This window comes from Oncorhynchus nerka, linkage group LG4, assembly GCF_034236695.1.
Source record: "Oncorhynchus nerka isolate Pitt River linkage group LG4, Oner_Uvic_2.0, whole genome shotgun sequence".
Lineage (NCBI taxonomy): Eukaryota > Metazoa > Chordata > Actinopteri > Salmoniformes > Salmonidae > Oncorhynchus > Oncorhynchus nerka.
The window spans coordinates 86,618,950-86,645,624 of NC_088399.1; the positions used below are offsets into that span (position 1 = coordinate 86,618,950).

Below are 26,675 nucleotides of genomic sequence, written 5' to 3' on the forward strand. Positions count from 1 at the left end.
CTTTGCTGCTATAACAGCCTCCACTCTTCTTGGAACATTGCTGTGGGTACTTGCTTCCATTCAGTCACAAGTGTATAAGTGAGGTCGGGCACTGATGTTGGGCCATTAGTCCTGGCTCGTAGTCGGCGTTCCAATTAATCCCAAAGGTGTTCGATGGGGTTGAGATCAGGGCTCTGTGGAGGCCAGTCAAGTTCTTCCACACTGAACTCGACAAACCATTTCTGTATGGACCTCACTTTGTGAACGGGGATATTGTCATGGTGACACAGGAAAGAGCTTTCTCCAAACTGTTGCCGCAAAGTACATTGTCAATGTAATGTACATTGTCTAGATATAGTCAAATATCATCTGTGTATAATGAGATGAAGTGATCAATAGATTTGAGAGAAATTGGTGTTATTTCCTTCGATTGACGAATGAACTGGGCCAGAGCTTCCATGGATAATAAGAATAGCAGAGGCGAAATTGGATCGCCTTGTCTGCTGCTTCTAGTGATTCTGAACAGAGCAGAGCAGATATTGTCTGTTATAACTATGGCTGATGGATTGGCATGTAGGGACTGCTGAGGGATTGTCATATTAATGAAATTGGAGCCGATTCCCATACGTTCCAAGACAGACCGGAAATATGACCATTCTAGTCTATCAAAAGCTTTTTCTGCACAGAGAGATAATATAGCCCAAGGAGCTGTTGTTTCTGATGAAGCATCTAAAGCATGGATTTTATAACCATTACCCAACGAGGTCCGGAGCCTACTGGTTTTCTGTTCTACCTGATAATTAACCCACCTGGTGTCCCAGGTCTAAATCAGTCCCCGATTAGAGTGGAACAATTAAAAAGAAAGCTGTGTAACTGGCTTCGAGGTCCAGAGTTGAGTTTGATGGATCTAAGGTATGTAATAGCCAACTGAGGTTATCCAAGGATAAATGCTTTTTAACAAGTCTCGAGACATGACAACAACATTGTGGAAAATAATAATATATGTGTTCATCAAAGATCGTGGCGATAGTGAGAACACTGGGTAGCATCCTTACCTTTTATTGATTTATTATTATAAAAGCGAAATTAGTGATGTGTTCACAGTTCTCCCAATGTAACGCTTATGAACAGCTGTAGTAATCATTTCAAGCAATAGCGGGCTCCCAGCAAGGTGGCTTCCTCTGTTGAGAGAATATTTTAGAAAGGCCTGAGTGTGGCTTAGTGTGCATTTACAATCAGAGGTGTACAGTTCTTTATAGAAGTGGGAGAATCTTTGATGGAATAATTTGTATTCTGATAGTAATTCCCCTGTTTCAGATTCAATAGTTGCTATATCAGCTAATTGATCATAACTGTGTAGCTTTTTGGCAAGTAAACGACTGGGATGATTAACATGGAAGTAATGGTTGAGTGTTACTCAAAGGGGGGGGGGGGGGGGGATACTGAAGAGATCGTGAGGTAACATTTTAGAGTTTGAGATCTCATGCCAGGTGGGCTGCGGGGAGGAAAGGAGGGAAGAAATAGTGGAGGATATGTCAGAGGAGATCTCCTATGGCTGCAGCCCAAATAACGCTCTATTCCCTATAGTAGTAGTGTACTATATAGTCATTACTGGGGATGTGGTGCCATTTGGGATGCTGCCTATAGCTTTCGTGTGTCTTGTTTGTTATTTTCATTTAATACACCTGAATGTATCCCTGGTGTATGATGTGACGTTGCGATGAGTTCAGAGCAGGGGTTAGGAAATGTGATGGCAACATTTAATACATATGCATAACTTTGAGAGAAGTATTCATTTCAGAGTAAAAGGGTTTATGTGATCCTTTGAAATGGATTCCCACAATAGGTATTCTGGGAATCATTCTAAAAACGCACTATTCTCTTCAAAAAATTACCTCAGAAAGAAATAAGCAATTTGAAGAGTGTGGTTAAGTGCATGAATATGAGACATAGAGAAACACATTTGCCACTCTTAACAAGGTTTTCCTGACAGACAGACACATTACAGTGTAAACCTAAACAACAAATTGTCGACTCCTTCGTCTTCCATTAGAAAATGAAGGAATAGTAAAACTAATTCATCTTCACAAACTGTTAAAATGCTACTGTAAATGTCAAATGAAACACAATAGAACACTGTCTTACTAAAAAAAAATGCAAAACCGGTAGATGATATTTGGTCATTACAAAGCGGAAAAACACTGAGCAAAAAATATACTTTTGAGTTTTAGGGCCACAGTATGTAGCCAGACGTTTGGGTAAAGACCATAGTAAAGAGGCGGCAGGGATCCTAGTGGTTAGAGCGTTTGGCCAGTAACCAAAAGGTTGCTGCATCAAATCCCGAGCTGACAAGGTAAAAATCTGTTGTTCTGCCCCTGAAGAACTCACTGTTCCCCGGTAGGCCTTCATTGAAAATAAGATTTTGTTCTTAACTGACTGGCCTAGTTAAATAAAAATACATTTAAAAAAATGTAGTACTGCATACAAAAGTATATTTTCTCTAGAATTGCATTATGGTTTCATTATTGGAGCATCAACATGATGTCTATGTGGTATTTAGGTGTCTTCAGTGCATACTTGAGTCTGCCTACAGGAGTGAAAGGGGTTTATAGGTTACATCAGGGACAGAGACACTCCAACCCTAATCTAGCACACCTGATTTGAATAATTAGCTGGTTGCTAAGCTGAATTAGGAGCAAAAACCTACAGGAGGGTAGCTCTGCAGGAAGAGGATTGGAGAGCCCTAGGTTACATGTACCTGTGTTTGGTCCATCCTCTTCCAGGGTGTTAATAGCCTTGTGGTCTGGTCTGACCCCACACTGAGGATGAATTCCCCCTCAGGGTCCCAGCTCAGGTCCTGAACTGCGTTGAAGTGACCAGATATCACCACTCCTGGTCTCCACTCTCCCTGGGACATAACAAACAGACAGATACAGAGAGTCAGTGACCAGATATCACCACCCCTGGTCTCCACTCTCCCTGGGACATAACAAACAGACAGATACAGAGAGTCAGTGACCAGATATCACCACCCCTGGTCTCCACTCTCCCTGGGACATAACAAACAGACAGATACAGGGAGTCGGTGACCAGATATCACCACCCCTGGTCTCCACTCTCCCTGGGACATAACAAACAGACAGATACAGAGAGTCAGTGACCAGATATCACCACCCCTGGTCTCCACTCTCCCTGGGACATAACAAACAGACAGATACAGAGAGTCAGTGACCAGATATCACCACTCCTGGTCTCCACTCTCCCTGGGACATAACAAACAGACAGATACAGAGAGTCAGTGACCAGATATCACCACCCCTGGTCTCCACTCTCCCTGGGACATAACAAACAGACAGATACAGAGAGTCAGTGACCAGATATCACCACCCCTGGTCTCCACTCTCCCTGGGACATAACAAACAGACAGATACAGAGAGTCAGTGACCAGATATCACCACCCCTGGTCTCCACTCTCCCTGGGACATAACAAACAGACAGATACAGAGAGTCAGTGACCAGATATCACCACCCCTGGTCTCCTCTCTCCCTGGGACATAACAAACAGACAGATACAGGGAGTCAGTGACCAGATATCACCACCCCTGGTCTCCACTCTCCCTGGGACATAACAAACAGACAGATACAGAGAGTCAGTGACCAGATATCACCACCCCTGGTCTCCTCTCTCCCTGGGACATAACAAACAGACAGATACAGGGAGTCAGTGACCAGATATCACCACCCCTGGTCTCCTCTCTCCCTGGGACATAACAAACAGATACAGGGAGTCAGTGACCAGATATCACCACCCCTGGTCTCCACTCTCCCTGGGACATAACAAACAGACAGATACAGGGAGTCAGTGACCAGATATCACCACCCCTGGTCTCCACTCTCCCTGGGACATAACAAACAGACAGATACAGAGAGTCAGTGACCAGATATCACCACCCCTGGTCTCCTCTCTCCCTGGGACATAACAAACAGACAGATACAGGGAGTCAGTGACCAGATATCACCACCCCTGGTCTCCTCTCTCCCTGGGACATAACAAACAGATACAGGGAGTCAGTGACCAGATATCACCACCCCTGGTCTCCACTCTCCCTGGGACATAACAAACAGACAGATACAGGGAGTCAGTGACCAGATATCACCACCCCTGGTCTCCACTCTCCCTGGTTCATAACAAACAGACAGATACAGAGAGTCAGTGACCAGATATCACCACCCCTGGTCTCCACTCTCCCTGGGACATAACAAACAGACAGATACAGGAAGTCAGTGACCAGATATCACCACCCCTGGTCTCCACTCTCCCTGGGACATAACAAACAGACAGATACAGGGAGTCAGTGACCAGATATCACCACCCCTGGTCTCCACTCTCCCTGGGACATAACAAACAGACAGATACAGGGAGTCAGTGACCAGATATCACCACCCCTGGTCTCCACTCTCCCTGGGACATAACAAACAGACAGATACAGAGAGTCAGTGACCAGATATCACCACCCCTGGTCTCCACACTCCCTGGGACATAACAAACAGACAGATACAGAGAGTCAGTGACCAGATATCACCACCCCTGGTCTCCACTCTCCCTGGGACATAACAAACAGACAGATACAGAGAGTCAGTGACCAGATATCACCACCCCTGGTCTCCACTCTCCCTGGGACATAACAAACAGACAGATACAGGGAGTCAGTGACCAGATATCACCACCCCTGGTCTCCACTCTCCCTGGGACATAACAAACAGACAGATACAGGAAGTCAGTGACCAGATATCACCACCCCTGGTCTCCACTCTCCCTGGGACATAACAAACAGACAGATACAGGGAGTCAGTGACCAGATATCACCACCCCTGGTCTCCACTCTCCCTGGGACATAACAAACAGACAGATACAGGGAGTCAGTGACCAGATATCACCACCCCTGGTCTCCACTCTCCCTGGGACATAACAAACAGACAGATACAGAGAGTCAGTGACCAGATATCACCACCCCTGGTCTCCACTCTCCCTGGGACATAACAAACAGACAGATACAGAGAGTCAGTGACCAGATATCACCACCCCTGGTCTCCACTCTCCCTGGTTCATAACAAACAGACAGATACAGAGAGTCAGTGACCAGATATCACCACCCCTGGTCTCCACTCTCCCTGGTTCATAACAAACAGACAGATACAGAGAGTCAGTGACCAGATATCACCACCCCTGGTCTCCACTCTCCCTGGGACATAACAAACAGACAGAAACAGAGAGTCAGTGACCAGATATCACCACCCCTGGTCTCCACTCTCCCTGGGACATAACAAACAGACAGATACAGAGAGTCAGTGACCAGATATCACCACCCCTGGTCTCCACTCTCCCTGGGACATAACAAACAGAGAGATACAGAGAGTCAGTGACCAGATATCACCACCCCTGGTCTCCTCTCTCCCTGGGACATAACAAACAGACAGATACAGGGAGTCAGTGACCAGATATCACCACCCCTGGTCTCCACTCTCCCTGGGACATAACAAACAGACAGATACAGAGAGTCAGTGACCAGATATCACCACCCCTGGTCTCCACTCTCCCTGGGACATAACAAACAGACAGATACAGAGAGTCAGTGACCAGATATCACCACCCCTGGTCTCCACTCTCCCTGGGACATAACAAACAGACAGATACAGGGAGTCAGTGACCAGATATCACCACCCCTGGTCTCCACTCTCCCTGGGACATAACAAACAGACAGATACAGGAAGTCAGTGACCAGATATCACCACCCCTGGTCTCCACTCTCCCTGGGACATAACAAACAGACAGATACAGGAGTCAGTGACCAGATATCACCACCCCTGGTCTCCACTCTCCCTGGGACATAACAAACAGACAGATACAGGGAGTCAGTGACCAGATATCACCACCCCTGGTCTCCACTCTCCCTGGGACATAACAAACAGACAGATACAGAGAGTCAGTGACCAGATATCACCACCCCTGGTCTCCACTCTCCCTGGGACATAACAAACAGACAGATACAGAGAGTCAGTGACCAGATATCACCACCCCTGGTCTCCACTCTCCCTGGTTCATAACAAACAGACAGATACAGAGAGTCAGTGACCAGATATCACCACCCCTGGTCTCCACTCTCCCTGGTTCATAACAAACAGACAGATACAGAGAGTCAGTGACCAGATATCACCACCCCTGGTCTCCACTCTCCCTGGGACATAACAAACAGACAGAAACAGAGAGTCAGTGACATGATATCACCACCCCTGGTCTCCACTCTCCCTGGGACATAACAAACAGACAGATACAGAGAGTCAGTGACCAGATATCACCACCCCTGGTCTCCACTCTCCCTGGGACATAACAAACAGACAGATACAGAGAGTCAGTGACTAGATATCACCACCCCTGGTCTCCACTCTCCCTGGGACATAACAAACAGACAGATACAGAGAGTCAGTGACCAGATATCACCACCCCTGGTCTCCACTCTCCCTGGGACATAACAAACAGACAGATACAGGGAGTCAGTGACCAGATATCACCACCCCTGGTCTCCACTCTCCCTGGGACATAACAAACAGACAGATACAGAGAGTCAGTGACCAGATATCACCACTCCTGGTCTCCACTCTCCCTGGTTCATAACAAACAGACAGATACAGGGAGTCAGTGACCAGATATCACCACCCCTGGTCTCCACTCTCCCTGGGACATAACAAACAGACAGATACAGAGAGTCATTGACCAGATATCACCACCCCTGGTCTCCACTCTCCCTGGGACATAACAAACAGACAGATACAGAGAGTCAGTGACCAGATATCACCACCCCTGGTATCCACTCTCCCTGGGACATAACAAACAGACAGATACAGGGAGTCAGTGACCAGATATCACCACCCCTGGTCTCCACTCTCCCTGGTTCATAACAAACAGACAGATACAGAGAGTCAGTGACTAGATATCACCACCCCTGGTCTCCACTCTCCCTGGGACATAACAAACAGACAGATACAGAGAGTCAGTGACCAGATATCACCACCCCTGGTGTCCACTCTCCCTGGGACATAACAAACAGACAGATACAGAGAGTCAGTGACCAGATATCACCACCCCTGGTCTCCACTCTCCCTGGGACATAACAAACAGACAGATACAGAGAGTCAGTGACCAGATATCACCACCCCTGGTCTCCTCTCTCCCTGGGACATAACAAACAGACAGATACAGGGAGTCAGTGACCAGATATCACCACCCCTGGTCTCCACTCTCCCTGGGACATAACAAACAGACAGATACAGGGAGTCAGTGACCAGATATCACCACCCCTGGTCTCCACTCTCCCTGGGACATAACAAACAGACAGATACAGAGAGTCAGTGACCAGATATCACCACCCCTGGTCTCCACTCTCCCTGGTTCATAACAAACAGACAGATACAGAGAGTCAGTGACCAGATATCACCACCCCTGGTCTCCACTCTCCCTGGGACATAACAAACAGACAGAAACAGAGAGTCAGTGACCACATATCACCACCCCTGGTCTCCTCTCTCCCTGGGACATAACAAACAGACAGATACAGGGAGTCAGTGACCAGATATCACCACCCCTGGTCTCCTCTCTCCCTGGGACATAACAAACAGATACAGGGAGTCAGTGACCAGATATCACCACCCCTGGTCTCCACTCTCCCTGGGACATAACAAACAGACAGATACAGAGAGTCAGTGACTAGATATCACCACCCCTGGTCTCCACTCTCCCTGGGACATAACAAACAGACAGATACAGAGAGTCAGTGACCAGATATCACCACCCCTGGTCTCCACTCTCCCTGGGACATAACAAACAGACAGATACAGGAAGTCAGTGACCAGATATCACCACCCCTGGTCTCCACTCTCCCTGGGACATAACAAACAGACAGATACAGAGAGTCAGTGACCAGATATCACCACCCCTGGTCTCCACTCTCCCTGGGACATAACAAACAGACAGATACAGAGAGTCAGTGACCAGATATCACCACCCCTGGTCTCCACTCTCCCTGGGACATAACAAACAGACAGATACAGGGAGTCAGTGACCAGATATCACCACCCCTGGTCTCCACTCTCCCTGGGACATAACAAACAGACAGACAGGAAGTCAGTGACCAGATATCACCACCCCTGGTCTCCACTCTCCCTGGGACATAACAAACAGACAGATACAGGGAGTCAGTGACCAGATATCACCACCCCTGGTCTCCACTCTCCCTGGGACATAACAAACAGACAGATACAGGGAGTCAGTGACCAGATATCACCACCCCTGGTCTCCACTCTCCCTGGGACATAACAAACAGACAGATACAGAGAGTCAGTGACCAGATATCACCACCCCTGGTCTCCACTCTCCCTGGGACATAACAAACAGACAGATACAGAGAGTCAGTGACCAGATATCACCACCCCTGGTCTCCACTCTCCTGGTTCATAACAAACAGACAGATACAGAGAGTCAGTGACCAGATATCACCACCCCTGGTCTCCACTCTCCCTGGTTCATAACAAACAGACAGATACAGAGAGTCAGTGACCAGATATCACCCCTGGTCTCCACCCCTGTCAGTGACTCACCACCCCTGGTCTCCACTCTCCCTGGGACATAACAAACAGACAGATACAGAGAGTCAGTGACCAGATATCACCACCCCTGGTCTCCACTCTCCCTGGGACATAACAAACAGACAGATACAGAGAGTCAGTGACTAGATATCACCACCCCTGGTCTCCACTCTCCCTGGGACATAACAAACAGACAGATACAGAGAGTCAGTGACCAGATATCACCACCCCTGGTCTCCACTCTCCCTGGGACATAACAAACAGACAGATACAGGGAGTCAGTGACCAGATATCACCACCCCTGGTCTCCACTCTCCCTGGGACATAACAAACAGACAGATACAGAGAGTCAGTGACCAGATATCACCACTCCTGGTCTCCACTCTCCCTGGTTCATAACAAACAGACAGATACAGAGAGTCAGTGACCAGATACCACCACCCCTGGTCTCCACTCTCCCTGGGACATAACAAACAGACAGATACAGGGAGTCAGTGACCAGATATCACCACCCCTGGTCTCCACTCTCCCTGGGACATAACAAACAGACAGATACAGAGAGTCATTGACCAGATATCACCACCCCTGGTCTCCACTCTCCCTGGGACATAACAAACAGACAGATACAGAGAGTCAGTGACCAGATATCACCACCCCTGGTATCCACTCTCCCTGGGACATAACAAACAGACAGATACAGGGAGTCAGTGACCAGATATCACCACCCCTGGTCTCCACTCTCCCTGGTTCATAACAAACAGACAGATACAGAGAGTCAGTGACTAGATATCACCACCCCTGGTCTCCACTCTCCCTGGGACATAACAAACAGACAGATACAGAGAGTCAGTGACCAGATATCACCACCCCTGGTGTCCACTCTCCCTGGGACATAACAAACAGACAGATACAGAGAGTCAGTGACCAGATATCACCACCCCTGGTCTCCACTCTCCCTGGGACATAACAAACAGACAGATACAGAGAGTCAGTGACCAGATATCACCACCCCTGGTCTCCTCTCTCCCTGGGACATAACAAACAGACAGATACAGGGAGTCAGTGACCAGATATCACCACCCCTGGTCTCCACTCTCCCTGGGACATAACAAACAGACAGATACAGAGAGTCAGTGACCAGATATCACCACCCCTGGTATCCACTCTCCCTGGGACATAACAAACAGACAGATACAGGGAGTCAGTGACCAGATATCACCACCCCTGGTCTCCACTCTCCCTGGTTCATAACAAACAGACAGATACAGAGAGTCAGTGACTAGATATCACCACCCCTGGTCTCCACTCTCCCTGGGACATAACAAACAGACAGATACAGAGAGTCAGTGACCAGATATCACCACCCCTGGTGTCCACTCTCCCTGGGACATAACAAACAGACAGATACAGAGAGTCAGTGACCAGATATCACCACCCCTGGTCTCCACTCTCCCTGGGACATAACAAACAGACAGATACAGAGAGTCAGTGACCAGATATCACCACCCCTGGTCTCCTCTCTCCCTGGGACATAACAAACAGACAGATACAGGGAGTCAGTGACCAGATATCACCACCCCTGGTCTCCACTCTCCCTGGGACATAACAAACAGACAGATACAGGGAGTCAGTGACCAGATATCACCACCCCTGGTCTCCACTCTCCCTGGGACATAACAAACAGACAGATACAGAGAGTCAGTGACCAGATATTACCACCCCTGGTCTCCACTCTCCCTGGGACATAACAAACAGACAGATACAGAGAGTCAGTGACCAGATATCACCACTCCTGGTCTCCACTCTCCCTGGGACATAACAAACAGACAGATACAGAGAGTCAGTGACCAGATATCACCACCCCTGGTCTCCACTCTCCCTGGTTCATAACAAACAGACAGATACAGAGAGTCAGTGACTAGATATCACCACCCCTGGTCTCCACTCTCCCTGGGACATAACAAACAGACAGATACAGAGAGTCAGTGACCAGATATCACCACCCCTGGTCTCCACTCTCCCTGGTTCATAACAAACAGACAGATACAGAGAGTCAGTGACCAGATATCACCACTCCTGGTCTCCACTCTCCCTGGGACATAACAAACAGACAGATACAGAGAGTCAGTGACCACAGGTATCTGCCAAAATAAAGGAAACACCAACATAAAGCGTCTTAATAGGGTGTTGGGCACCACAAGCCACCAGAACAGCTTCAATACGCATTGGCATAGATTCTACAAGTGTCTGGACCTCTATTGGAGGGATGTGACACCATTCTTCCACAAGAAATTACATAATTTGGTGTTTTGTTGATGTTGGTGGAAAACTCTGTCTCAGGCACTACTTCAGTCTCTCCTATAAGTGTTGAATTGGGTGACAGACCCCTTTTTCAAAGTCACTGAGATCTCTTCCAGTCATGATAGACAAAATAATGACCCTAAGCATGATGGGATGTTAATTGCTTTATTAATTCAGACAGAAACAGATTGAGTCAGTGACCAGATACCACCACCACTGGTCTCCCCTCTCCCTGGGACACCACACACACAGACATGCCCTTTTCACACTGCTGTGCCAGGTAACTGGGAATCAGACCCGATACCTTCTCCACACTATCCTGGTGACCCCAACCACACTGTGTTGACTCAGATGTGTTTCTTTCATGTTGAACCAGGCCAGAACAGATCAGCTCAGTTAGACTCAGATCAGTGTGAAACAACAAAGGTATAACAGAGTAGTCAGCCACTCAGTCAGTTCTGGTTCCCAGGGTAACAGAGTAGTCAGCCACTCAGTCAGTTCTGGCTCCCAGGGTAACAGAGTAGTCAGCCACTCAGCGTCAGGTCTGATTCCCAGGGTAACAGAGTAGTCAGCCACTCAGTCAGTTCTGGTTCCCAGGGTAACAGAGTAGTCAGCCACTCAGTCAGTTCTGGTTCCCAGGGTAACAGAGTAGTCAGCCACTCAGTCAGGTCTGATTCCCAGTCATACACTCCAGCAGTCTGGGTCTTTAGTCAGTTTAATTACACTTAGCACAGTCTCTCTCGCTCCCTCCCTCGCTCATTTGGGATAGACCCACTACTGTGCAGATTAATCATTAGTCTATCTTCACAAGCAGGGGGCTATGTGAAGTGTCGTTGGCACTGCAATGCTGTACTGTCCCATAATTCTCACCTCTTTGTCGTGGTTCTGGTGCCAGAGATGTAGAATAATGAAATAGAATAGAAGTCTCACCTCTTTGCCGTGGCTCTGGGTCCAGAGATGCAGCGCTCCGTGGAAGGCATGGGCCAGGATCATGGATCCGTCTGGACTCATCTGACAACCATAGAAACCCAGTGTGTTTCCCCCCACCTCCCCTACACGCACCTGGAGAGAGCGAGAGAGAGGGAGGGAGGGGAGCGAGAGAGGGAGGGGACCAGCGGAGGTTAAATGACATTAGGACCAGCGGAGGTTAAATGACATTAGGACCAGCGGAGGTTAAATGACATTAGGACCAGCGGAGGTTAAATGACATTAGGACCAGCGGAGGTTAAATGACATTAGGACCAGCGGAGGTTAAATGACATTAGGACCAGCGGAGGTTAAATGACATTAGGACCAGCGGAGGATAAATGACATTAGGACCAGCGGAGGTTAAATGACATTAGGACCAGCGGAGGTTAAATGACATTAGGACCAGCGGAGGTTAAATGACATTAGGACCAGTGGTGTAGTAGAGGTTAAACAAACGTAAACCTCATTTACTCCCATTTTCTGGGAAAAATGCATTGAAAGTATAGGGAGCGTTACTTTATCCACCTCGACCGATGATCAGCGTTTACACACCTATTTTTTCTACAACTACATCACCAATTATGACATTAAAAACTCTGGACATAGCTAGTTCGAGGCTAGTCAGGCAAACCTCCTGACCGTACGATTAAGAAACGACTAATAGATAATCCTAGGTATTAAGAGCTATGGTCCACTGATTCACAGTGCCTTCAGAAAGTATTCATACCCCTTGACTTATTCCACATTTTGTGTTACAGACTGAATTAAGAACAGTAACTCGGCCACTCAAGAACATTGACTGTCTTCTAGATAAGCAATTGCAGTGCATATTTGGCCTTGTGTTTTAGGTTATTGTCCTGCTGAAAAGTGAATTGATCTCCCTGTGTCTAGTGGAAAGCAGACTTAAACAGATTTTCCTCAAGGATTTTGCCTGTGCTTAGCTCTATTCCATTTATTTTTTATCCTGAAAAACTCCCCAGTCCTTAACGATTACAAGCATACCCATAACATGATGCCGCCACCACCATGCTTCAAAAAAATGGAGAGTGGTACTCAGTAATCTGTTGCATTGGATTTCCCCCAAACATAACACTTTGTATTCAGGACAAAAAGTAAATTGCTTTGACATGTTTAGCAGTATTACTTCAGTGCCTTGTTGCAAACAGGATGTTTGGGAATATTTGAATTCTGTACAGGCTTCCTTTACAATGTCACTTAGGTTAGTATTGTGGAGTAACTACAATGTTGTTGATCCATTATCAGTGTTCTCCTATCACAGCCATTAACCCCTAACTGTTTTGAAATCTGAGCGGTTTCCTTCCTCTCTGGCAAATGAGTTAATAATTAATAACTTCACCATGCTCGTAGGGATATTCAATGTCTGCTTTTTTTTTTTTTTACCCATCTACCAATAGATGCCTTTCTTTGCGAGGCATTGGAAAACCTCCCTGGTCTTGGTGGTTGAATGCACTGCTAGACTGAGGTACCTTACAGATAATGGTATGTGTGGGGAACAGAGATGAGGTAGTCAAGTCAGAAGATGAAATGATGCAAAGCTGGAATAAATATATGTCCACTCTTTCTCCATCCAACCATCTCTCATTAACAAACACCATTCAAGCGCAAAGGGTGGGTGACAAATAAATCAGGTAGTCAAGTCAGATGATGAAATGATGCAAAGCTGGAAGAAATAATCAAGCTATGAAATGAATGTTATTTTCAAATACATCTCTTTTTGGGCTTAGTTGTGATCAATTTGCAGGGTACAAATGATTTGAATTATGTTCCGGCCCACCCAACCATCCGCGTCGACAAAAATTCGGCCTGCGGCGAACAGAATACAATCTGGTCTTTCAACATCACAACCACCCGCTTCACACTTTAATAATGCTGCAGTACATTTATGTAAATCTATATTTCATTAAATCTATATAGAGAGAAGTTATGTACTAGTAGTTCAATGTGCAGTGTTTAAACTAGAGACAGAATGCTTTATTTTCACAGGTGTAGTAAGTCTATCAATCAGCACCCATATTCAAAAAGAGTGCTGATCTAGGAACAGGCCTGTCAATAAAAGGTTAAACTAATCCTAGATCAGGACTCCTGCTCTAGGACGCTTTATTAATACGGACCCCCAATTTGGACAATTTCCCAATGAAGTAATTTGCCAATTAACAATAACTAAATGAAGAGGACCTAAGTGGAAAACAAGTATATTTCAGGCAGAGAGAATTGTGGAGCAAAAGAAGATTATAATTGAGTGATAACATTAAGACATAATAAGCAAACGTTATCCAAATTAAGTCATCGCGTGTACGGATCTAGTTCCTGACAGTGATATCCAGGGGAAAACCATTTTAAAAACCTAAATCAAAATAACAAGACAGCCTACATTAAAAACACTTTTGTCGGCTGTGTAACCAGGGCCATTTGCAGAAGGATTAAAGTGCAACACAGAAATAACTTTCACTCAGCAACATCTACCACACTAGTAAACATACAAGTATTAAAGAAACAATGAGAAATACAAACAGATAACACTAAAACGGTGTCAACTACCTCAAACTCAATATTTGCTCCTGAGAGTATAACACATGAAGAAAACATGTACAAGAACCTTGCAATATTGTCATATCCAACTAGGCCTAAGTCTTTGTTCATGAAGAGTTCATGAAAGCCTGGGTCCTATACCGATTGAGCTGCTCATCAGGTCACACCACTCAACCTACCGGAACAAAGGGCTTTTACAGAATCCTAGCAGCTAAACCTGGCCCAAAGGAAGAGATCCAGTCCAATCGAGAGAGAGAGAGAGAGACGATGAAGCACGAGAGAGAGAGAGAAGATGAAGCACGAGAGAGAGAGAGCGAGAGAGAGACAATGAAGCAAGAGAGAGAATGAGAGAGAGAAAGAGACGATGAAGCACGAGAGAGAGAGCGAGAGAGAGACAATGAAGCAAAAGAGAGAAAGAGGGGGGATGAAGCACGAGAGAGATAGAGAGAGAGGGGGGATGAAGCACGAGAGAGAGAGAGAGAGAAAGAGAGAGAGAGCGAGAGAAAGAGAGAGAGAGAGCGAGAGAGACGATGAAGCAAGAGAGAGAGAGAGAAAGAGAGAGGCGATGAAGCGCGAGAGAGAGAGAGAGGATGAAGCGCGAGAGAGAGAGAGAGAGGATGAGGCGAGAGAGAGAGAGAGGATGAGGCGCGAGAGAGAGAGAGAGGATGAGGCGCGAGAGAGAGAGAGGGGATGAAGCGCGCGAGAGAGAAATCGAGAGAGAGAGAGAGAGAGAAAGAGAGAGAAATAGAGAGAGAGAAATAGAGAGAGAGAGGATGACTTGTTGACACATCGGAAAGAATTAACAAAAAACAGAGCAAACTAGAATGCTATTTGGCCCTAAACAGAGAGTACACTGTGGCAGAATACCTGACCACTGTGGCAGAATTTTCAATGATGTTTGTTCTTCACTTGTTGCCCTTTTCTTGTGGCAACAGGTCACAAATATTGCTGCTGTGATGGCACACTGGGATTTCCTGACCACTATGACTGACCCAAACTTAAGGAAAGCTTTGACTATGTACAGACTCAGTGACCATAGCCTTGCTATTGAGAAATGCTGCCGTAGGCAGACCTGGTTCTCAAGAGAAGAAAGGCTGCCCACAAAATGAGGTGGAAACTGAGCTGCATTTCCTGAGCTGCATTTCCTGTTAAATGTATGACCATATTAGAGACATATTTCCCTGAGATAAACAAAGAATTCGAAAACAAACCCGATTTTGATAAACTCCCATATCTACTGGGTGAAATCCCAGTGTGCCATCACAGCAGCAAGAGTTGTGACCTGTTGCCACAAGAAAAGGGCAACCAGTGAAGAACAAACACCATTGGAAATACAACCCATATTTATTTTCCCTTTTGTACTTTAACTATTTGCACATCGTTACAACATATAACAACATTGTTAATGTCTTGATTATTTTGGAATTTCTGTGAGTGTAAAGTTTACTGTTCATCTTTATTGTTTATTTCACTTTTGTATATTACCTACTTAACATAGGTTTCCATGCCAATAAAGACCCTTGAATTGAGTGAGTGAGAAGGGGATAAAGAGAGAAGGAAGGGATAAAGAGAGAGAGTAGTAGTAGTGGTATTAGTAGCAGAAGCAGTAGTAGTAGTAGTAGCAGAAGCAGTATGTATACTCTTAGTCCTATTCAAGTTGGATTTTGGGTTGAAATTTGAATAACATTCACCAAACATTAGGCCTACACATTTCTTCTCCTTGTAGCGTAATGATACATGTAACCTGGGGGCCTTAGCAGCAGCTTGGCAGGGAGGTTTTTAGTGCCAACTTCATTATTCTCCCTCCTAGAGGCCCAGCCATCAATGACCTTCAAAGACAAATTTCTGTTGATCCTAAGGCTGCGATAAGGCGGAACTAACGACTGCTATAAATCTGTCCGCTTTCACTTGAGTGGCACCAATCTACCCCAGCCATTCAGGGGATAGACAACGAGGAGGAGAGACCCATCTCCCCCAGCCATTCAGGTGATAAATGACCAGGAGAGATCCATCTCCACCAGCCATTCAGGGGATAGACGACCAGAAGAGAGCCATCTCCCCAGCCATTCAGGGGATAGACGACCAGGAGAGATCCATCTCCCCAGCCATTCAGGGGATAGATGACGAGGAGATCCGAGGGAGGACAGAGCGATGCAACATTAACCCGATTGATTTTTTTACACACAACAGCCCCACCGTGAATCATGCAAAATTCACAGAGGCACAACAAAAACGACATCAGTCTTGTTAGGCAGGGAAAACAATATGGATGCGAGGTGCGACGCGGGGTCTTATCGGCTGGCCAGCGGATAGAGGGGGAGGAATAGAACAAGAACTACAGAGAAGAGGGGGAGGCATATTTCATTCAAGAGAAAGGAGGGAGGGACTGAATGATGTTGTTCTGGAAACCAATGAGAAGGCCATACGGTACAGTAAAGGGATGCTTTGACCATCCACAGGTTTATACGAAACAGGAACCGATCTAGACCCCAAAGAGCAAGCAGAGACAGTAGCATAGGCCAGGGAAAACTCCTTAGATGGAAGAAACCAATAGAGGACCTAGTTTTCCCTGGCCTATGCTACTGTCTCTGCTTGCTCTTTGGGGTCTAGATCGGTTCCTGTAAAGCACTTTTTGACAACTAGATAAACGAATTAATTTACCTACACGTACAAATGACCTCGACTAAACTGTACCTCCACACATTGACTCGGTAGTGGTACACCCTGTATATAGCCTCGTTATTATGATGTAATGTAATTGTGTTACTTTATAATTGTATTTTTTACTTTAGTTTATTTGGTAAATATTTTCTTAACTCTCTTTCTTGAACTGCAGTGTTGGTTAGGGGCTTGTAAGTAAGAATTTCACAGTAAGGTCGACACCTGTTGCATTTGGCGCATGAATTTGATTTGATTGGTTGATGGATACACAAAAGACAAGAGGTGTTGGTCTCAGAATTGACTCCCCGTCAAAATAAAGGTAAAATAAAAAGAACACACGTACAGACACACGAACACAGACAAATACGAAAACAGACACACGAACACAGATATACGAACACACACAGACACACGAACACAGACACAAATACGAACACAGACACAAATACGAACACAGACAGACACAAATACGAACACAGACAGACACAAATACGAACACAGACACAAATACGAACACACGAACACAGACACAAATACGAACACAGACAGACACAAATACGAACACAGACACAAATACGAACACACGAACACAGACACAAATACGAACACAGACACAAATACAAACACAGACAGACACAAATACGAACACAGACATACAAACACAGCCATGCGAACACAGACATACAAACACAGCCATGCGAACACAGACATACAAACACAGCCACGCGAACACAGACATACAAACACGCGAACACAGACAGACACACGGACACAAATGCACGAACACACCAATCCAGACACAGACACACGAGCCCAGACACACGAATCCAGACACACGAATCCAGAAACACAGACACGCGAACACCGACATACAAAAATAGACACAGACATAAGAACATAGACACAGACATACGAACATAGACACAGACATACAAACACAGACACATCTGAGGGAGGGAGGGATGCTCTGGTCTATTGGTCTCCCCGGTCCCTAATTACCAGTATGACTCGTTAGTACTTGGTGATTTACGCCATCCCACTGCTTGCCCCGGCCCTCCGCTAAATTTCACCAATTACTCTAATCATCATGGAGGGGTAAGGTGTTAATTAAGACATAACCCAGGTTGGTCATGTACTGCCTGGCTAAGCTCAGTGGGCCTTTAAGTCCATAGCAAAACGTTTTATAACGGAAAATGAAAACAAGCGATTCTTATTAGACAAGTTCTGGTTGTTCCTCCCCCATTTCACTTCCCTTTTAAAACCTTTTCCCCTCACTGAACATGAACCTGATCTACAATAAATAAAAATATAAAATGCAACAATTTCACTGAGTTAGTGAATATAATGAAATCAGTCAATTTAAAAAATGAATTAGTCCCTAATCTATGGATTTCACATGACTGGACAGGAGCGCAGCCATGGATGGGCCTTGGAGGGCATAGGATCACCCACTTGGCAGCCAGGCCCACCCACTTGGCAGCCAGGCCCACCCACTAGGGAGCCAGGCCCACCCACTCAGAATTAATTTTTCCCCAAAAAAGGGCGTTATTACAGACAGAAATACTCCTCATTTTCATCAGCTGTCTGGGGACTGGTCTCAGACGATCCCACAGGTGAAGAAGTCGGATGTGGAGGTCCTGGGCTGGCTTGGTTACACATGGTCTACGGTTATGGACATACTGCCAAATGATCTTAAACGGCTTATGGACGAGAAACGAACATTCACTTCTGTGGCAACAGCTCTGGTGGACATTCCTGCAGTCAGTATACCAATTGCACGCTGCCTCAAAAACTTGAAACATCTGTGGCATTGTGTTGTGTGACAAAACTGCACATTTTAGAGGCCTTTTATTGTCCCCATCACAAGGTGCACCTGTGTAATGATCATGCTGTTTAATGAGCTTCTTGATATGCCACACCAGTCAGGTGGATGAATTATCTTGGCAAAGGAAAAATGCTCACTAACAGGGAAGTAAACACATTTGTGCACAAAACTTGAGAAAAATAAGCTTTCTGTGCGCATGGAAGAATTCTGGGATCTTTATTTTCAGCTCATGAAACATGGGACCAACATTTTACATGTTGCGTTTATATTTTGGTTCAGTATAGAAAGGGATATGTATCCTTCTGGTGCAGACAGGACATGTGAAAGGCCTTAGCAATGTCATCTATCCCAATTGTGAATGTGTCATTGATAAGTGACAAACCTCTTCCCACTGTGTGCTTCCATTAACCTGGGCTTTGCCCAGCACTTTTTAAGTGTGTTTTTTTTTAGATTGTAATATCCTTTGACAAAAGAGTATTATTAATGTGAATTACACCTATTGAGCTTTCCACTGGATGTGAGCACAGTGGGGAGGAAGAAATCTGCAATTAGATGTCAATCATTGACGTGTACAATAACAGACGTTGGCTTCCTTTGTAAGGTTTCTCCCCGTTTGAAAAATCAGGGGGGGGAAAAAAAATTAACTGTTCACATATCTTATGCACTTTCACACTGAACAAAGACAGGAGCTATTCCAGGTGTGTATTCCTCCTGCCTTGCTGGGTCAAAGCCCTGGCCAGAGGAGCCATGTTGTCTTTTCCAGAGACCTGCTGCTGCTGCTCTTTCCTTCGATTGACGACCTTGTTCTAATCAACGTCAAGAGTAGGAGCCTGGAACCATTTTTAAACTTTGTTGCAGATCCTTATCAGGCTCCTGGTGTCAGAGTGGAGGAACTGAATTTCTGCCACTGTACGCACAAACGCCAAGATCGATTGATCCCCTGTAGACTGTTATCCTTCCATCATGTCATCTTCCTCTCCGAGAGTGCCACTCAAAGCCCTGTTCAGGTTGGATTGGGGTGAGGGCCTGGCCCTATATTCAAAGTGTCTTAGACTTTAGCATTTTTTTATTACAATGAATAAGATTACAAGAACAAGGTGGACCTGATCGTAGATCAGTACTCCTAACATGAGATGCTTTATGAATATGGGCCAAGGCCTGCTTTTAGGCTGATAGCCAGTGAGGGGGGGGGGTCATCACTATATAGCCATGCTACAAAGCAGAGCTCTACGCTGACTTGTTTTTTTTACAAGGAGCACATGTGTGCCTAAGTTGAAAAATGTAGGCACACACACAAAATAATTTGGGAACACAATACAAAATATTAGAGGTAATAAAGCTAGAATCCTTCATTATTCTAGGTATACTGGTGCTCTTAAATGGAAACGCACAGCTAAATATTTAGGCACATATGCAAGTCAAATAGTCGTACAGTAGAGCTCTGACATTGGGATTTAAGCATGATTCTGGTGATAAAGTCAACTATGTCTTTTGTAGTAGCATAGTCATCTATTGATTTCAGAGGAGATGTTAAGAGTGGAGGAGGAGAAGAAAGGTCTCTCCCAGAATTCAACACTCCTGAAACTCAGGGGCAGATGGGGAGGAACTTACATCTTCCACACTTCTGTTAAATTTAGCCCAGCACAGTGAAACAGCAGATGTTCTGAGAGAGACAAAAACTGAGAGAGACCGACAGACAGACAGACAGACACACACACACACACACACAGAGAGAGAGAGAGAGAGACAGGCATCAAAGCCAAAGGAACTGAGTAACATTAAGAAATGCTATAGATGGAAGGAATGCAGTTTGAAAACCTACCAAAAAACAATTAGGCAACAACAAATTCAATCCCTTTTAGACAATTTCCTGGGTAAAATGTTCCACTGTAATAGTGAAGGTGTAAACTTGGCAGTAGAAAATCTCAACAGTATATTTGACCTCTCAGCTTCCCTATCAAATCTAAAAATCTCAAATAGAAAACCGAAGAAAATCAACAACAATGACAAATGGTTTTATTGAAGAATGCAAAAATCGAAGATAGAAATTGAGAAACCTGTCCAACCAAAAACATAGAGACTCAGAAAACCTGAGTCTACGCCTTCACTCTGGTGAATCACTAAAACAATACAGAAATACACTACGGAAAAAGAAGGAACAGCATGTCAGAAATCAGCTCAATGTAATTGAAGAATCCATAGACTCTAACCACTTCTGGGAAAATTGGAAAACACTAAACAAACAACAACACGAAGAATTATCTATCCAAAATGGAGATGTATGGGTAAACCACTTCTCCAATATGTTTGGCTCTATAACAAAACATATACATGATCAAATACAGATCTTAGAATCAACTATTAAAGACTACCAGAACCCACTGGATTCTCCAATTACCTTGAATGAGTTACAGGACAAAATAAAAACCCTCCAACCCAAAAAGGCCTGTGGTGTTGATGGTATCCTCAATGAAATGATCAAATATACAGAAAACAAATTCCAATTGGCTATACTAAAACTCTTTAACATCATCCTTAGCTCTGGCATCTTCCCCAATATTTGGAACCAAGGACTGATCACCCCAATCCACAAAAGTGGAGACAAATTTGACCCCAATAACTACCGTGGAATATGCGTCAACCGTAACCTTGGGAAAATCCTCTGCATTATCATTAACAGCAGACTCGTACATTTCCTCAATTAAAACAATGTACTGAGCAAAAGTCAAATTGGCTTTTTACCAAATTACCGTACAACAGACCACATATTCACCCTGCACACCCTAATTGACAACCAAACAAACCAAAACAAAGGCAAAGTCTTCTAATGCTTTGTTGATTTCAAAAAAGCCTTCGACTCAATCTGGCATGAGGGTCTGCTATACAAACTGATGGAAAGTGGTGTTGGGGGTAAAACATACGACATTATAAAATTATAAAATCCATGTCCACAAACAACAACGCACACATTTCGTCAAAATAACGGTGTTCCAAAAAAGGTCCAGTCACCAGGACCACAAATACAAATTCCATCTAGACACTGTTGCCCTAGAGCACACAAAAAAACGATACATACCTTGGCCTAAACATCAGTGCCACAGGTAACTTCCACAAAGCTGTGAACGATCTGAGAGACAAGGCAAGAAGGGCATTCTATGCCATCAAAAGGAACATACATTTCAACATACCAATTAGGATTTGGCTAAAAATACTTGAATAAGTCAGAGCCCATTGCCCTTTACGGTTGTGAGGTCTGGGGTCCGCTCACCAACCAAGACTTCACAAAATGGGACAAACACCAAACAGACTCTGCACGCAGAATTCTGCAAAAATATCCTCCGTGTACAACGTAGAACACCAAATAATGCATGCAGAGCAGAATTAGGCCGATACCCACAGAAAAGAGCCGTTAAATTCTATAACCACCTAAAAGGAAGCAATTCCCAAACCTTCCATAACAAAGCCATCACCTACAGAGCGATGAAGCTGGAGAAGAGTCGGAGAGGAGTCCCCTAAGCAAGCTGGTCCTGGGGCTCTGTTCACAAACACACCCTACAGAGCCCCAGGACAGCAGCACAATTAAACCAAATCATGAGAAAACAAAAAGATAATTACTTAACACATTGGAAAGAATTAACAAAAAAACTGAGCAAACTAGAATGCTATTTGGCCCTAAATAGAGAGTACACAGCGGCAGAATACCTGACCACTGTGACTGACCCAAAATTAAGGAAAGCTTTGACTATGTACAGACTCAGTGAGCATAGCCTTGCTATTGAGAAAGGCCGCCGTAGGCAGACATGGCTCTCAAGAGAAGACAGGCTATGTGCTCACTGCCCACAAAATGAGGTGGAAACTGAGCTGCACTTCCTAACCTCCTGTCCAACGTATGACCATATTAGAGAGACATATTTCCCTCAGATTATACAGATCCACAAAGAATTCGAAAACAAATCCAATTTTGATAAACTCCCATATCTACTGGGGGAAATTCCACAGTGTGCCATCACAGCAACAAGATTTGTCACCTGTTGCCTCAAGAAAAGGGCAACCAGTGAAGAACAAACACCATTGTAAATACACAACCCATATTTATGCTTATTTATTTTCCCTTGTGTTCTTTAACCATTTGTACATTGTTACAACACTGTATATATATATATATATATATATGTATAATATGACATTTGTAATGTCTTTATTGTTTTGAAATTTCTGTGTGTGTAATGTTTACTGTTAATTTTGATTGTTTATTTCACTTTTGTATATTATCTACCTCACTTGTTTGGCAATGTAACACGTGTCCCATGCCAATAAAGCCCCTTGAATTGAATTGACAGAGAGACAGAGACAGAGAGAGAGCGAGAGAGAGCGCGAGAGAGCGCGAGAGAGATGTGTGTGTGTGTGTGAGTGGGGGGGGGGGGGGGGGGGTGACCTTTACCACAGGTCTCTGTCCTGAACACCACCCTATTAAGACCAGAGACCAAAGTAGTGCCCTATAGGGAACAGGGTGCTGTTTGGGACACAACCAGAAGTAGACACTGACCTGCTCCACCCACACCCCTGAGCCTTCCTCCTGAGCCCACAGGATCATGGTCTTGTCCATGGAAGCAGAGAGCAGGCTCAGAGACTGGTGCTGGTCGCCACCTGTAGGGGAGACAAAGAGCTTCACAATGAAGGAACACAGTAGTGAAATCGCCCCTAGATGCTGAACTGTACCTAGGAGAAACGTCTTCCTCGGAGCCAAGATACAGCAACGCAGGTTGGATGGATAAAAACATCATGAAAGTACCGCAGCGCACAGACAGTGAGTGATGTGAACTATTAAAAGAGTTCAGCGTTCACCCTTTCTGATGTCATGGGCGTGTGGAACAAATCACTCTCCCTCCATCCCCATGAAACCATTTAGTATGACACCTCCACATCACAGTGAAATAAGTCAAGTGTGATCTGGGGAACAAATGGCGTATAGGTTGACAGTAAAGTACCTTTGATGACAGGGGGCTGCCAGTGGACTCCATAGACCTTGTTCTCGTGGCCGGCAAGGACTGACTCTAGCGTCACTGCAAATGCTGAGGACGCATCTGGGGCAAAAAGACAACATGCATGAATCTAAAGTCGAACGGTATGATTGTACAATCAAACTCCATCCACATCTGTGTGATAACTTATTCAGTTAAAAGGCATGTTTTAGAATTGTACGGTTGTTGCCAGGGGAACAATCCAAATTTCCCCGCATTAAAATAACACAACATTTACAAAACATTTAAATTAAAAGGCATCAATTCAATGAACATCGACAATGATGACATTCACATTAATGATCACGTGATTCTTCTTGCTAGACAGACATTGAAATAGACTGTGAAAGTGACTCAAACCTGACGTTTTGATTCAATCATTCATTTTTAATCATTCTAAACAACACATTTTTCTAATGAAACCTGATGCTGTCTGCTCACCGTTCTGTGTCAGTGTAAAGACATCTTCAGACATCCTAATGGTGCGTTCTTCCTGTGCGTTTCTCTTCGTCCTAGACTTGGCAACCAGCCTCCAAACCCGGATCAGACAGTCCTGAGCACAGCTGGCCAGTAACAGATCCCCGTCTGCCAGCATGGAGGTAGACATTAGTTGATTTGAATTTAACCTTTATTTATTTATTAACCTTGAACCTTTATTTATTTATTAACCTTGAACCTTTATTTATTTATTTATTCTTTATTTATTAAACTTTAACCTTTATTTATTAACTTTCATTAATTTAAACTTTATTTATTCCGGGGGTGGCAGGTAGCCTAGTCGTTAGAGCGTTGGACTAGTAACCGAATGGTTGCAAGATCGAATCTCTGAGCTGACAAGGTAAAAATCAGTCTTTCTGCCCCTGAACAAGGCAGTTAACCCACTGTTCCTAGGCCGTCATTGAAAATAAGAATGTGTTCCTAACTGACTTGCCTAGATAAAAAGGTAAAATATATATATATTTTTTTTTTTATTAAAAAAAAAAAAAAAATCAGGATATCCTGTTGAAGTCAGAAGACATCTTTGACAAGTGAGACTCGATGTAGACTCATTATTGTCACTTAATGTGATCTATTCCCTATATCCTCTGAGCAAAATGAGGGCACTACAGAGGGAACAGGGGGCCATTTCAGATGCACTCTAGGTAAGACAGCTGAGAAGAGAGAACAGTCCAACTACGACTACCTGGGGAAGAGAGCGAGGAGATTGGTTGAAAGAAACGGGGTGATTAGATGGCCATGGTAGTATGAGGGGGCCAGGACACCAGGACTAATACCCTTACTCCTGTGACGAGAGGGGACCTTTAGTCACCACAAAGTGTCAGAACATTGGCTGAACCATGTCCTAACAAGGGCTGGAATGAAAAGGAGTGATCTCAAAAGACAGGGCTGTGGAAATAGCTGCTTGAAGGATACAGTGTATCTGAGAGAGGGGGGGAGAAATAAAGCAGTGACTGGGCTCTGCTGCAGCCGTTTCATGCATTATGGAAAGACGTCCGTCTACAGAAGTGAAATCTAATTAAACAGACGTCCTAGTCATAAAAGGACACATTTTCATTTTCTTTTACCCTTTTAAGGTGGAGAGCAATTTTACCCTGCCTGTGGGGCTGGTGCATATAAATTAATCTCTGACAGCATCCCAAATGGCACCCTATTCCCTATATAGTGCACTACTTTGGATCAGAGTCTCTGGTTAAAAATAGTGCACTATGTAGGGAATATGGTGCCATTTGGGACACACTATGTCTCTGCCAATACTGGCTGACCAGCTTGGAGTAAGTCATCAACTGAGTGGGATGAGTCTAGTGATGAGGGTCGGTGAAGGAGATGGAATAGCTTTTACAAACCCTGGGGTGCATCTCAAATGGCACCCTATGCCCTGAATAGTGCACTACTTTTGACCCGGCCCAATAGGACTCCCGAGTGGCGCAGCGGTCTAAGGCACTGCACCTCAATGCTAGAGGCGTCACTACAGACCCTGGTTTGAATCCAGGCTGTATCGCAACTGGCCGTGATCGGGAGTCCCATAGGGCGGCGAAAAATTGTCCCAGAGTCGTCTGGGGCAGGGGAAGGTTTGGCCGGGGCAGGGGAAGGTTTGGCACGCCACCATTGTAAAATAAGAATTTGTTCTTGACTGGCCTAGTTAAATAAAGGTGAAATAAAATAATAAAAAAATAGGACTCTGATCAAAAGTAACACACTATATAAAGGGCATACAGTGATACATACAGTGATACATACAGTGATACATACAGTGATACATACAGTGATACATTAAGTGATACATGCAGCCATTTATGATGTAGCCCTGAACAGAGCACTGCTGGAGTACCTCTGGAGTGGTTTACACAACCACCTGTACCTAACTAGTCAGCAGGGTTACACAACCACCTGTACCTAACTAGTCAGCAGGGTTACACAACCACCTGTACCTAACTAGTCAGCAGGGTTACACAACCACCTGTACCTAACTAGTCAGCAGGGTTACACAACCACCTGTACCTAACTAGTCAGCAGGGTTACACAACCACCTGTACCTAACTAGTCAGCAGGGTGACAACCACCTGTACCTAACTAGTCAGCAGGGTGACAACCACCTGTACCTAACTAGTCAGCAGGGTTACACAACCACCTGTACCTAACTAGTCAGCAGGGTGACAACCACCTGTACCTAACTAGTCAGCAGGGTTACACAACCACCTGTACCTAACTAGTCAGCAGGGTGACAACCA

General features: G+C 45.0%; 1 protein-coding gene across 1 annotated transcript in view; it reads right to left on the bottom strand.

Moving 5' to 3' along the window:
* The window catches only part of LOC115128821 (elongator complex protein 2), a 76,387-nt gene that overhangs the window by 42,272 nt on the left and 7,440 nt on the right, over positions 1 to 26,675 (bottom strand). Inside the window, exons 8-12 of the mRNA XM_065017993.1 lie at positions 24,388 to 24,531; positions 23,914 to 24,009; positions 23,472 to 23,572; positions 11,851 to 11,982; positions 2,738 to 2,887 (exon numbers count right to left, since the gene is read on the bottom strand). Of these exons, the coding sequence (XP_064874065.1) occupies positions 2,738 to 2,887; positions 11,851 to 11,982; positions 23,472 to 23,572; positions 23,914 to 24,009; positions 24,388 to 24,531 (623 nt within the window). The remainder of the gene's footprint in view (positions 1 to 2,737; positions 2,888 to 11,850; positions 11,983 to 23,471; positions 23,573 to 23,913; positions 24,010 to 24,387; positions 24,532 to 26,675) is intronic.